The sequence below is a fragment of the Sphaeramia orbicularis genome, unplaced genomic scaffold (assembly GCF_902148855.1).
Source record: "Sphaeramia orbicularis unplaced genomic scaffold, fSphaOr1.1, whole genome shotgun sequence".
Classification (NCBI taxonomy): Eukaryota; Metazoa; Chordata; class Actinopteri; order Kurtiformes; family Apogonidae; genus Sphaeramia; species Sphaeramia orbicularis.
In genome coordinates this window covers 47,114-60,426 of record NW_021941574.1, presented here as the reverse complement: position 1 = coordinate 60,426, position 13,313 = coordinate 47,114, and the positions used below count along the sequence as shown (strand labels likewise).

Genomic DNA, 13,313 nt, shown 5'->3' with positions numbered 1-13,313 from the left:
ACAGTTCTGTGGTGGACGCATTCAATAAAGTCCTGAGTACCATAAAAAAATATATATATATATGTTGAAAAAGCAACATTCAATATTCAACTTTTTTACAGTGGATTTTAATTAATATTTTACAAAATTGAATGTACTCAATAATAAACAATGAGTCTGTTTGTTGCCATAATTCTGTCATTAATAGCTGTACTTCTTTAACGTACTTAAATGGGAACAAGGACTTCTATCACCAGAAACCCCACATACTTTTTAAATTCTTTTATTTAACAGAAATAATACAGTTGTAAATACGTTAAGGCACCTTATTCCATATGCACAGATGGGATGAGACTGGAAGGCCTGCTCTGGGATCCAACACGTCCCAGGTTGATTGTAGACCTGATCATGTGGTGTGTGTGAACGTCCTGATCACACACTCTGACATTCCACAGGTACATTCACACTCTGACATTCCACAGGTACATTCACACTCTGACATTCCACAGGTACATTCACACTCTGACATTCCACAGGTACATTCAAACACTGACATTCCACAGGTACATTCACACTCTGACATTCCACAGGTACATTCAAACACTCTGACATTCCACAGGTACATTCAAACACTCTGACATTCCACAGGTACATTCACACTCTGACATTCCACAGGTACATTCACACTCTGACATTCCACAGGTACATTCACACTCTGACATTCCACAGGTACATTCAAACACTGACATTCCACAGGTACATTCACACTCTGACATTCCACAGGTACATTCACACTCTGACATTCCACAGGTACATTCAAACACTGACATTCCACAGGTACATTCACACTCTGACATTCCACAGGTACATTCACACTCTGACATTCCACAGGTACATTCAAACACTGACATTCCACAGGTACATTCAAACACTCTGACATTCCACAGGTACATTCACACTCTGACATTCCACAGGTACATTCACACTCTGACATTCCACAGGTACATTCACACTCTGACATTCCACAGGTACATTCAAACACTCTGACATTCCACAGGTACATTCACACTCTGACATTCCACAGGTACATTCACACTCTGACATTCCACAGGTACATTCACACTCTGACATTCCACAGGTACATTCACACACATCAGGTCCTTCACAGTTCCTGCTGGGCTGTTTTGAGCCCATGCAGACGTTTGAACAGCGGCTGAACCAGACCAGACCAGACCAGACCAGAGCAGACCAGGCACTGACTCTGAACATCTACAACAGTTTCCAGTCAGAATGTAAAAACGCTTTAGACCAGGCTGTCACACTCACTTTAGTTTAGGGGCCACATTCACACCAATCTGATCACAAGAGTCAAATAAGAGCAGAACGAACCTAAGAAGAACAACTCAAAACTGTTTGTCATTGTGTGCAATTTTAACAAGATTATGTCTCAGCTTGTCATTGACACGTGCATTAGAACTTACACATCCCAACAGATCTACAAATACACAAAACATTGAATAACATGCATAATAGTGTTAAAATTACACTTGTTTTTCAGAAGAGATTCCAATTAGTTTGTGGTTGATGAGATTAATGAACTTTTTTGTGAAAGGATAGTTTGTAAATGTACATATTTTCATCATGTAATCTTACTTTTTTCACACTAAAAAAAAACAAAACAAGTGGTGCCAGGTACAACAAGCCCCGCCCCTCGCATGCATTGTATCTTATTTTGGCATCGATCCAGCTGATGACATCACGTCTCATATCGTGCGCAGACAGCATAGACAAATTTTGGCCATTATAAGTAAATGGGAAAAAAAAAAAGATTTTAAAATTCATAAAAATGTGAACCTGCTTTTCCCAACATGTAATCTCATCTATTCTGGGTCACTGGAAATCTATAAACCCAGTTTGGTGTCAATTCAACCAATATTTTTGCTGCTAAAGTCTTAACAAACTGGACCAAAAACAACACCCCTTGCCTCCCCTGTGGGGGGCGGGGTCAAAAAGAAACATCTGGAGTGGTCATTAATGAAAGGCTATAATAATAATAATAATAATAATAATAGTACTGGACTTGTTGGACCCACTTCAGATCATACTGGTCTGTACGTGGCCCCTGAAATAAAATGAGTTTGACATGTTTGATCCTTAACATCTCAAGTGTAAGTTTTGCATTTTACAAATTCATCCCATGGGCCGGAGTGGACCGTCTGGCGGGCCGGTTTTGGGCCGCGGACCACATGTTCGACACCCCTGGTTTGGACCGTGCACATGTTTGGACGAGGGCTGACACCTGTGCTCATCTTTGGCAGGCTTTGGTACGCTGATATTGCATCACTTTGTACGACCTCATCAGAACTGACGCTGATCTGAGACGAGGACGTGGGTCTTCTGAAGGCACGGGGGGGGGGGGGGGGGGGCTGTTTGTAGGTTAGTTTGATTCTTCTGGGGTTTGTTTTGCAGCTCATTCTGCTTAAAGCAAAGCGGTGCTCTTTGGAGGAGGCTTCAGTTAAGACAAGTGGTGGACAAGTGGGGAGGGGAGGGGCCGGTCCCAGGGCTCAGGGGTCCCAAGGTGGTGGTGGTGGGGGGGTTGTCCAGGGCTCAGGGGTCCTTAGTGTGTGTGTGTGTGTGTGGGGAGGGGTTGTCCCAGGCCTCAGGGGTCCTTAGTGGGGGGGGGGGGTCCCAGGGCTCAGGGGTCCTAGGTGTGGACACACTGGTGAGGGCAGGAGTTCATGTCCTTCCACAGTCTGGGGTCTAATCCATGGCCCTGGGGGGTCTACTCCATGGCCCTGGGGGGTCTACTCCATGGCCCCGGGCCGCGTGGCCACGTACACAAAGACCACGATGATGAGCACCAGCACGGCCAGCGTGGGCAGCACCACCGTGGCCACCTGCTGCCGCGCCTCCTGCATGGCCTGCTTCCGCTCCTTCTTGTCCTTGGAGGTCTCTTTCTTAGGTTTGCCTTTGAGCTGCCTCATGGCGTCTCCCTGATGATGAAGATGAAGATGTGTTGGCAGGAACCTGGGACAGAAACACACAGACCAGTATGAGTCAGGTTTTATGATGTAATAACTAGGATTCATTTAGATTGTGATTCCTTCAGGTTCTTGAACCCTTGAACCCCTGACGTGTCAGTGCTGAGCGTTCTGAAGGAAGGTTTACTTCAAATATTCAGACCAATTCAACCGTGTGATCAACAGGAACAATTTCAAACCGTGCTGATAGAATAGACTTTGTTCTTTGCATAGACATCTGAGCATGCTCAGTTCACCCCCCACCGCCTGTGGAATGGGGGGGTCAAACACAGAGCAGTGAGTGAGACCGACTCACTATAAAAATACAGTTTTGTTTTTTTTTTTTAAAGTGTTTTCCTTGTGGTTTTTACCCTCGGCCTCACCTGCTGCAGGGTATTGTCATCAGTGGGTCGTCCGTTCGTCCATCTGTCTGTCTGTCCAAAAACTTTGGCATGCACTGATACGTCTGTCCACCGGGGGCAGTAGTGGACCTGATAAGTCTGTCCACCGGGGGCAGTAGTGCACCTGATAAGTCTGTCCACCAGGGGCAGTAGTGGACCTGATAAGTCTGTCCACCGGGGGCAGTAGTGCACCTGATAAGTCTGTCCACCGGGGGCAGTAGTGGACCTGATAAGTCTGTCCACCGGGGGCAGTAGTGCACCTGATAAGTCTGTCCACCGGGGGCAGTAGTGGACCTGATAAGTCTGTCCACCGGGGGCAGTAGTGCACCTGATAAGTCTGTCCACCGGGGGCAGTAGTGGACCTGATAAGTCTGTCCACCGGGGCAGTAGTGCACCTGATAAGTCTGTCCACCGGGGGCAGTAGTGGACCTGATAAGTCTGTCCACCGGGGGCAGTAGTGCACCTGATAAGTCTGTCCACCGGGGGCAGTAGTGGACCTGATAAGTCTGTCCACCGGGGGCAGTAGTGCACCTGATAAGTCTGTCCACCGGGGGCAGTAGTGCACCTGATAAGTCTGTCCACCGGGGGCAGTAGTGGACCTGATAAGTCTGTCCACCGGGGGCAGTAGTGCACCTGATAAGTCTGTCCACCGGGGGCAGTAGTGGACCTGATAAGTCTGTCCACCGGGGGCAGTAGTGGACCTGATAAGTCTGTCCACCGGGGGCAGTAGTGCACCTGATAAGTCTGTCCACCGGGGGCAGTAGTGCACCTGATAAGTCTGTCCACCGGGGGCAGTAGTGGACCTGATAAGTCTGTCCACCGGGGCAGTAGTGGACCTGATAAGTCTGTCCACCGGGGGCAGTAGTGGACCTGATAAGTCAGGCTGAGGGTTTTCAAGTGCGCACACGTTATGTTTGTTTTTTCTGTTGTTTCCAGTGTTATGGTGATTTGCCTTTTTTTTTTACTGTGTTTTTACTGAGTTTTCATTGTGGAACTGCTGTATGGAGTTAAACAGGTGTAAAAAGCAGCTGGACAGATGTAGAAAAAAAAAGAACCAAAACTAAACCTACTGGGCCCAAACTCAACTCCTTGTTGTTGTTCAGTTTGTTCCAGTTCATAGTTGATGTTCAACATCTGAAATCTCTTACTGATGTCCATTCTAGTGCCTTATTTAGTCCAAACCTGTCAAACTTCAGTTCATCTCTTTGTCTTTTTCTGTTCTTCCACCTGTTTTGACCTAAAACACAGTAAAACTAAACCACTGAAGAAAAGGAACACAAACACAAACTGACAGCAGCTGGAATGAACCTGAAACACACACAGCAGAACCTTTAAAGGGTTAGGGTTAAAGGGTTCACATGTGAACCTGGACCTGGAACCAGGGGTTAAAGGGTTCACATGTGAACCTGGACCTGGAACCAGGGGTTAAAGGGTTCAGATGTGAACCTGGACCTGGAACCAGGGGTTAAAGGGTTCAGATGTGAACCTGGACCTGGAACCAGGGGTTAAAGGGTTCACATGTGAACCTGGACCTGGAACCAGGGGTTAAAGGGTTCACATGTGAACCTGGACCTGGAACCAGGGGTTAAAGGGTTCAGATGTGAACCTGGACCTGGAACCAGGGGTTAAAGGGTTCAGATGTGAACCTGGACCTGGAACCAGGGGTTAAAGGGTTCACATGTGAACCTGGACCTGGAACCAGGGGTTAAAGGGTTCACATGTGAACCTGGACCTGGAACCAGGGGTTAAAGGGTTCACATGTGAACCTGGATCTGGAACCAGGGCTTAAAGGGTTCAGATGTGAACCTGGACCTGGAACCAGGGGTTAAAGGGTTCAGATGTGAACCTGGACCTGGAACCAGGGGTTAAAGGGTTCAGATGTGAACCTGGACCTGGAACCAGGGCTTAAAGGGTTCAGATGTGAACCTGGACCTGGAACCAGGGGTTAAAGGGTTCAGATGTGAACCTGGACCTGGAACCAGGGCTTAAAGGGTTCAGATGTGAACCTGGACCTGGAACCAGGGGTTAAAGGGTTCAGATGTGAACCTGGACCTGGAACCAGGGGTTAAAGGGTTCAGATGTGAACCTGGACCTGGAACCAGGGCTTAAAGGGTTCAGATGTGAACCTGAACCTGGAACCAGGGGTTAAAGGGTTCAGATGTGAACCTGGACCTGGAACCAGGGCTTAAAGGGTTCAGATGTGAACCTGGACCTGGAACCAGGGCTTAAAGGGTTCAGATGTGAACCTGGACCTGGAACCAGGGGTTAAAGGGTTCAGATGTGAACCTGGACCTGGAACCAGGGGTTAAAGGGTTCAGATGTGAACCTGGACCTGGAACCAGGGCTCAGGGCTTAAAGGGTTCAGATGTGAACCTGAACCTGGAACCAGGGGTTAAAGGGTTCAGATGTGAACCTGGACCTGGAACCAGGGCTCAGGGCTTAAAGGGTTCAGATGTGAACCTGGACCTGGAACCAGGGCTCAGGGCTTAAAGGGTTCAGATGTGAACCTGAACCTGGAACCAGGGCTTAAAGGGTTCAGATGTGAACCTGGACCTGGAACCAGGGCTTAAAGGGTTCAGATGTGAACCTGGACCTGGAACCAGGGCTTAAAGGGTTCAGATGTGAACCTGGACCTGGAACCAGGGCTTAAAGGGTTCAGATGTGAACCTGGACCTGGAACCAGGGCTTAAAGGGTTCAGATGTGAACCTGGACCTGGAACCAGGGGTTAAAGGGTTCAGATGTGAACCTGGACCTGGAACCAGGGGTTAAAGGGTTCAGATGTGAACCTGGACCTGGAACCAGGGCTCAGGGCTTAAAGGGTTCAGATGTGAACCTGAACCTGGAACCAGGGGTTAAAGGGTTCAGATGTGAACCTGGACCTGGAACCAGGGCTCATGGCTTAAAGGGTTCAGATGTGAACCTGGACCTGGAACCAGGGCTTAAAGGGTTCAGATGTTAACCTGGACCTGGAACCAGGGCTTAAAGGGTTCACATGTGAACCTGGACCTGGAACCAGGGCTTAAAGGGTTCAGATGTGAACCTGGACCTGGAACCAGGGCTTAAAGGGTTCAGATGTGAACCTGGACCTGGAACCAGGGCTTAAAGGGTTCAGATGTGAACCTGGACCTGGAACCAGGGCTTAAAGGGTTCAGATGTGAACCTGGACCTGGAACCAGGGCTCAGGGGTTAAACAGAACTGTGTCACATGACCACATACGTCACACACTAGGAGTCTGTACCTATAGGGGGCGTGTCTGTCAGCTGGACCAGGTGTGGGTCTGAAACATGCAGGACTGTGTTTTTAGTTTGTTTTTTGCTAAAACAGATGGAAAGTGTTCGGCGACTGCAGGATGAACTGAAAAAGTCAGACTGTCAGAAGTGTAGAAAACATTTCCGTATACAAAGACCAAGTCAAACGTCCAGGTTCTCATCAGGTTTTCACAGTAAAAACACAAACTTAACCTGGTGAAAAAATGACAAATTGTCTCTGCTCTGTTCCAGAACCTACTATGTCATCAGATACTGCAGACCTTTAAATGACAGACTTTTGTCATTAAACAGCCCTAATGAGCCCTTCTTCATTCCCTCCATCTATGACAGCTGTTCTCTGTACGCTGTGTTTTATTTACTCCGTAAACACTGACTTCTGCCTGTAGAAGCGCTTCACAGTTTGGGGATGTTGTGAACACTGTGCATGTACTTCTTATATTTTCTAGTGAAATAAACATGTATGGTCACAGCTCTGCAAAAACAACAAAACTAAAGCTGGACCAAAACGTTTGCACTATATAATGTTTGTTGAGTAAATAACTGAAAATGTACCATGAAACAGGCCCACCCTGGATCATACCAAATCATAAGAGAATATGACACAGATGGACAAAAAAACCATCCAATCAAAGAGCTGCACAGAACTGAACTATTCCTGTGAGGGCGGTGTTACTGACGAGTACTTATTCTGAACTACACCGCCCGGCCAAAAAACAGTCACACATGTAATATTTCACTGCACCACCTGTGGTTTGATCACAGGAGACATTCACCGGATTGAACTAAACAAATAGTTCCCATCCTTCCATGGGTCCGAACTGCAGGGGGCGGAGTCAAGGGAAGGTTCACATCTGGTCAAAAAAATGTACTGACAATAATCTACACTAAAGTCAGATTTTTGGGTCGGTAACTACTTATATTTTCAGGAAAATGTATTTTGAAATGAGAAAAACTTTGTGAAAAAAAAATTTGAGGAGTTTTATGAGTGTGAATGTTTGTAAAGTGACAGTTTAGTGCCGTCATTCTGGGTTCCTTTTATAAACTATAAATAAACTACATTTATTCCAAATACGTTGACATTATATTATTTATATCGTATTCTAAACACACAGGGTTTAAAATGAATAAATACGTATATCGATACAAAAGACATTTGAATATAATGTTAATATTATTTGTATGTTGTAAATATTGTAAAAAAAAAAAAAAAAAAAAAAAAGTATATGATATTGATAATTGAAATAAAAAATGTTAATTTTTTTCATCATTATTATTATTTATTTTTTTATTTTCATTTTAAACTTGTCTTGTCCAGTATCCTAACAGCAGAATGGTCGTCTGGCTCCGTTTGGTGCTGAACTAGTTTGCTTTGCCAAAGGAAACTTCATAAAGTATATGAGGCTCCCCTTGATATTCTACTGACTTTAACTGGAGTTTGGTTGAACCACATTTTGACATGAAGGAACAGGGGGAAGGAGAAGAAAGGGGGAGAAGAGAAGGAAAGAGTGACAGGTGAGAAAAAGGAAGAAGAAGGTGGCAAAGACCCCACAAGAGAAGATCAACAATACAAACAATAACAGCCATGCTGATAATTATAGAATAACTCAAATAATAAAAGAAAACAGTTGAATTTGATATTTACTGTTGTTATCCATCTGTGACACTGGCGTTTGTCTAAACTCTTTCTATTAAGGTTTCATCAAATATTTTTTTCTTCTAACCAATTATTAGGTTGCAAAATAGAGGGTTTAAGGTTCACACTGAAAACATTTGAGGAGGAAAATGTCAGAGGAACTTCACTTTGGAGAACTTTGGAATTCTGGCAAAAAATAGATGTAATTTTTGTTGTCCATCTTTGATGCAGTACTTCTCGATATTTTTCATTTAAAAATATTTGGAACTCATTCTTGCCCTTTGAGTCTTTCAGATGGCATTTAGACCTTTACAGTTCTGTGGAATATTTGTCTGAAACTTGTCTGGTTCAAATGTTCTGAATCCAAAAGTAGTGGGCGCTCCATCTGTGACCACGCCCAGTGGCTCAGTGGGCGCTCCATCTGTGACCACGCCCAGTGGCTCAGTGGGCGGTCCATCTGTGACCACGCCCAGTGGCTCAGATGTTTGAGCTGGAACAGGTTACCAGGACGGATCCGGACCATCAGGTTTGTGACAATGGTTCAGGAGACCCACACATCATTTACACACATGGACTGACCTCCATGAAGTCCAGACTCTAATCTGGGATGTGATGAAGGCTTGATGCAGCGGTCCCATTCTCATCATCAGTAATTAAAAATTAATTCAACTATGGATGGCAAAAACATTAGGAACCTTACTGTGTCACTACATAAGCATTAAGTCAGTGTTTTTCAACCATGGGGTCAGGACCCCACGTGGGGTCACCTGAAATTTTTAGCAATTGCTAAAAAAACAAATAAACAAAAAAAAATCTTACTAATACAAATCTATGGTGAGTTGACAGAGCCAATCCCAGTCCATAGCAGACAAACAGTGTGTGAAACTGCAGCTCTGTGGTTCTGTTTGTGTCACATGTTCACTGTGGTCAGTTTCAGATGCTGCAGCTCTTTCAGAATTCATAGTTTCAGTTCTAGTTTGTTCAGTATTAATTGTCCTCCTTGGAAATCACAGCTGGACTGACTGGACAGATCCTGACCTTTAACCTACACCTGGATTTACTGCCTCTGTCCACAATAATAGACATTATACAGACTAAATGTCCACAATAATAGACATTATACAGACTAAATGTCCACAATAATACACATTATACAGACTAAATGTCCACAATAATAGACATTATACAGACTAAATGTCCACAATAATACACATTATACAGACTAAATGTCCACAATAATACACATTATACAGACTAAATGTCCACAATAATAGACATTATACAGACTAAATGTCCACAATAATAGACATTATACAGACTAAATGTCCACAATAATACACATTATACAGACTAAATGTCCACAATAATACACATTATACAGACTAAATGTCCACAATAATAGACATTATATAGACTAAATGTCCACAATAATACACATTATACAGACTAAATGTCCACAATAATAGACATTATACAGACTAAATGTCCACAATAATAGACATTATATAGACTAAATGTCCACAATAATACACATTATACAGACTAAATGTCCACAATAACAGACATTATACAGACTAAATGTCCACAATAATAGACATTATACAGACTAAATGTCCACAATAACAGACATTATACAGACTAAATGTCCACAATAATAGACATTATACAGACTAAATGTCCACAATAATACACATTATACAGACTAAATGTCCACAATAACAGACATTATATAGACTAAATGTCCACAATAATACACATTATACAGACTAAATGTCCACAATAACAGACATTATACAGACTAAATGTCCACAATAATAGACATTATACAGACTAAATGTCCACAATAACAGACATTATACAGACTAAATGTCCACAATAATAGACATTATACAGACTAAATGTCCACAATAATACACATTATACAGACTAAATGTCCACAATAACAGACATTATACAGACTAAATGTCCACAATAATAGACATTATACAGACTAAATGTCCACAATAATAGACATTATACAGACTAAATGTCCACAATAATAGACATTATACAGACTAAATGTCCACAATAATAGACATTATACAGACTAAATGTCCACAATAACAGACATTATACAGACTAAATGTCCACAATAATAGACATTATACAGACTAAATGTCCACAATAACAGACATTATACAGACTAAATGTCCACAATAACAGACATTATATAGACTAAATGTCCACAATAATAGACATTATACAGACTAAATGTCCACAATAATAGACATTATATAGACTGAATGTCCACAACAATAGACATTATATAGACTAAATGTCCACAACAATAGACATTATACAGACTAAATGTCCACAATAATAGACATTATATAGACTAAATGTCCACAATAATAGACATTATACAGACTAAATGTCCACAATAATAGACATTATATAGACTGAATGTCCATAATAACAGACATTATATAGACTAAATGTCCACAATAATAGACATTATATAGACTGAATGTCCATAATAACAGACATTATATAGACTGAATGTCCACAATAATAGACATTATATAGACTAAATGTCCACAATAATAGACATTATACAGACTAAATGTCCACAATAATAGACATTATACAGACTAAATGTCCACAATAACAGACATTATACAGACTAAATGTCCACAATAATAGATATTATACAGACTAAATGTCCACAATAATAGACATTATGCAGACTAAATGTCCACAATAATTGACATTATATAGACTAAATGTCCACAATAACAGACATTATACAGACTAAATGTCCACAATAATAGACATTATACAGACTAAATGTCCACAATAATAGACATTCTATAGACTAAATGTCCACAATAACAGACATTCTATAGACTAAATGTCCACAATAATAGACATTATATAGACTAAATGTCCACAACAATATACATTCTATAGACTAAATGTCCACAACAATATACATTCTATAGACTAAATGTCCACAATAATAGACATTCTATAGACTAAATGTCCACAATAATAGACATTATACAGACTAAATGTCCACAATAATAGACATTATATAGACTAAATGTCCACAATAATAGATATTCTATAGACTAAATGTCCACAATAATACATTATATAGATTAAATGTCCACAATAATAGACATTATACAGACTAAATGTCCAAAATAATAGACATTCTATAGACTAAATGTCCACAATAGACATTCTATAGACTAAATGTCCACAATAATAGACATTCTATAGACTAAATGTCCACAATAACAGACAATATATAGACTAAATGTCCACAATAACAGACATTATATAGACTAAATGTCCACAATAACAGACATTCTATAGACTAAATGTCCACAATAATAGACATTCTATAGACTAAATGTCCACAATAATAGACATTCTATAGACTAAATGTCCACAACAATATACATTCTATAGACTAAATGTCCACAATAATAGACATTCTATCGATTAAATGTCCACAATAATAGACATTCTATAGACTAAATGTCCACAATAATAGACATTATACAGACTAAATGTCAACAATAATAGACATTCTATAGACTAAATGTCCACAATAATAGGCATTCTATCGACTAAATGTCCACAATAATAGACATTCTATCGACTAAATGTCCACAATAATAGACATTCTATCGACTAAATGTCCACAATAATAGGCATTCTATCGACTAAATGTCCACAATAATAGACATTCTATCGACAAAATGTCCACAATAATAGACATTCTATAGACTAAATGTCCACAATAATAGACATTCTATAGACTAAATGTCCTCTAACGTTAACCTGGATTTGAAACACAGGATAGAAAACTATTACAGGATCAAAAACTAATTAATTTAGCACAAAAACAGTCTCTGTTTTGAAAGTGTGGGTTCGACAGAAATGTGTGATGTTAAAATGGCGTCATGAGCCAAAACAGGTTGGAACCAGTGGGTTAATCCATTACAAACATAATCAACAGCTTCAGCTCCAGTATTCTGAACACTACAACAGTGAAATAATGTGAATCAAAGTGGGCTCAGCAGGTGAACAGATGTTAGACCGGTTTAACGTGACCAGGTGTTGATGCTCCTGGTTCTTCTGCAGTATCAAACCTTTACTGGTTCCACCCAAAGAACCCAACCTTAACCCACTGAAGCACAGTGTGGGCTTCAGGCACCATCCAGTGGAACCTGATCAACACTGAAACACAGAGGAACCAGATCCACTGAACGGCCCAGAGCATCATGGTCCTAACCCTAACCCCCCTAACCCTTAGGATATCCAACACACAGTTACCAGTGAACGCACCACCTGAACTGCACAACTCATTGTATAAAACATGTTTCCTCGCGCTAATGCTTCTTTTTATCGTCTTGAATCCAGCTCAGTGCCCATTTGAATTCTATACTGACTACAGACTGTTGTGTCCCAGTGGTCCATGTTAAAGAAGAACCAAAATAAAAGCACCAATCATGTAGAGCTGTAAGAGTGGGTGTGGGTGTTATTAGTGGGTTGAATACACAGAAGAAATGAGCCCAGTACTTTGGTTTAACGTGACATTAATATGTGTGTCTGTTCCATTCAAATGATTTTCATGCTTTAATGTTGATATTTAGTGACAGGGATTTCTGCAACAAAGTTCTGTGGAACAGACTCATTCCACATTGATTTATTTCTTACTTATTTGTTGCTGCCACAGGTTGACTAGTTGACAAATAATCAACGGTAAAATTAGTCCATGACTAATTTAGTAGTTAACAGGTCGTTAGTGACATCATGCACTTTTGTTTAAGGACAAATGTTTACTTTGATACTAATTTCAACTCTGTGGTGTTTAGTTGTGTAACAGTCTGTCAGACACTGGGATGGGCTTCATGCACAGCTCCACCACCTCCTGAACTTAAAGCAGCTCCTCTCTCTCCTGTCGTTCATTATTGGACAGACTGATTCATCCAGGCGTGTCTGTTCCATCTTGTTGT

The 13,313-nt window shown here is 41.5% G+C and overlaps 1 protein-coding gene across 1 annotated transcript; it reads right to left on the bottom strand.

Moving 5' to 3' along the window:
- Positions 1-1,848: 1,848 nt before the first annotated feature.
- Positions 1,849-3,090, bottom strand: smco4 (single-pass membrane protein with coiled-coil domains 4). Its single transcript, XM_030129965.1, has one exon. It carries the CDS (start codon positions 3,066-3,068, stop codon positions 2,784-2,786), a length of 285 nt encoding a protein of 94 aa, XP_029985825.1. The 5' UTR covers positions 3,069-3,090; the 3' UTR covers positions 1,849-2,783.
- Between the last annotated feature and the right edge of the window lie 10,223 nt (positions 3,091-13,313).

Excerpts from the sequence above, each read along its gene's own strand:
- smco4 (XM_030129965.1), bottom strand. The coding sequence starts at position 3,068 with ATGAATCCTAGTTATTACATCATAAAACCTGACTCATACTGGTCTGTG.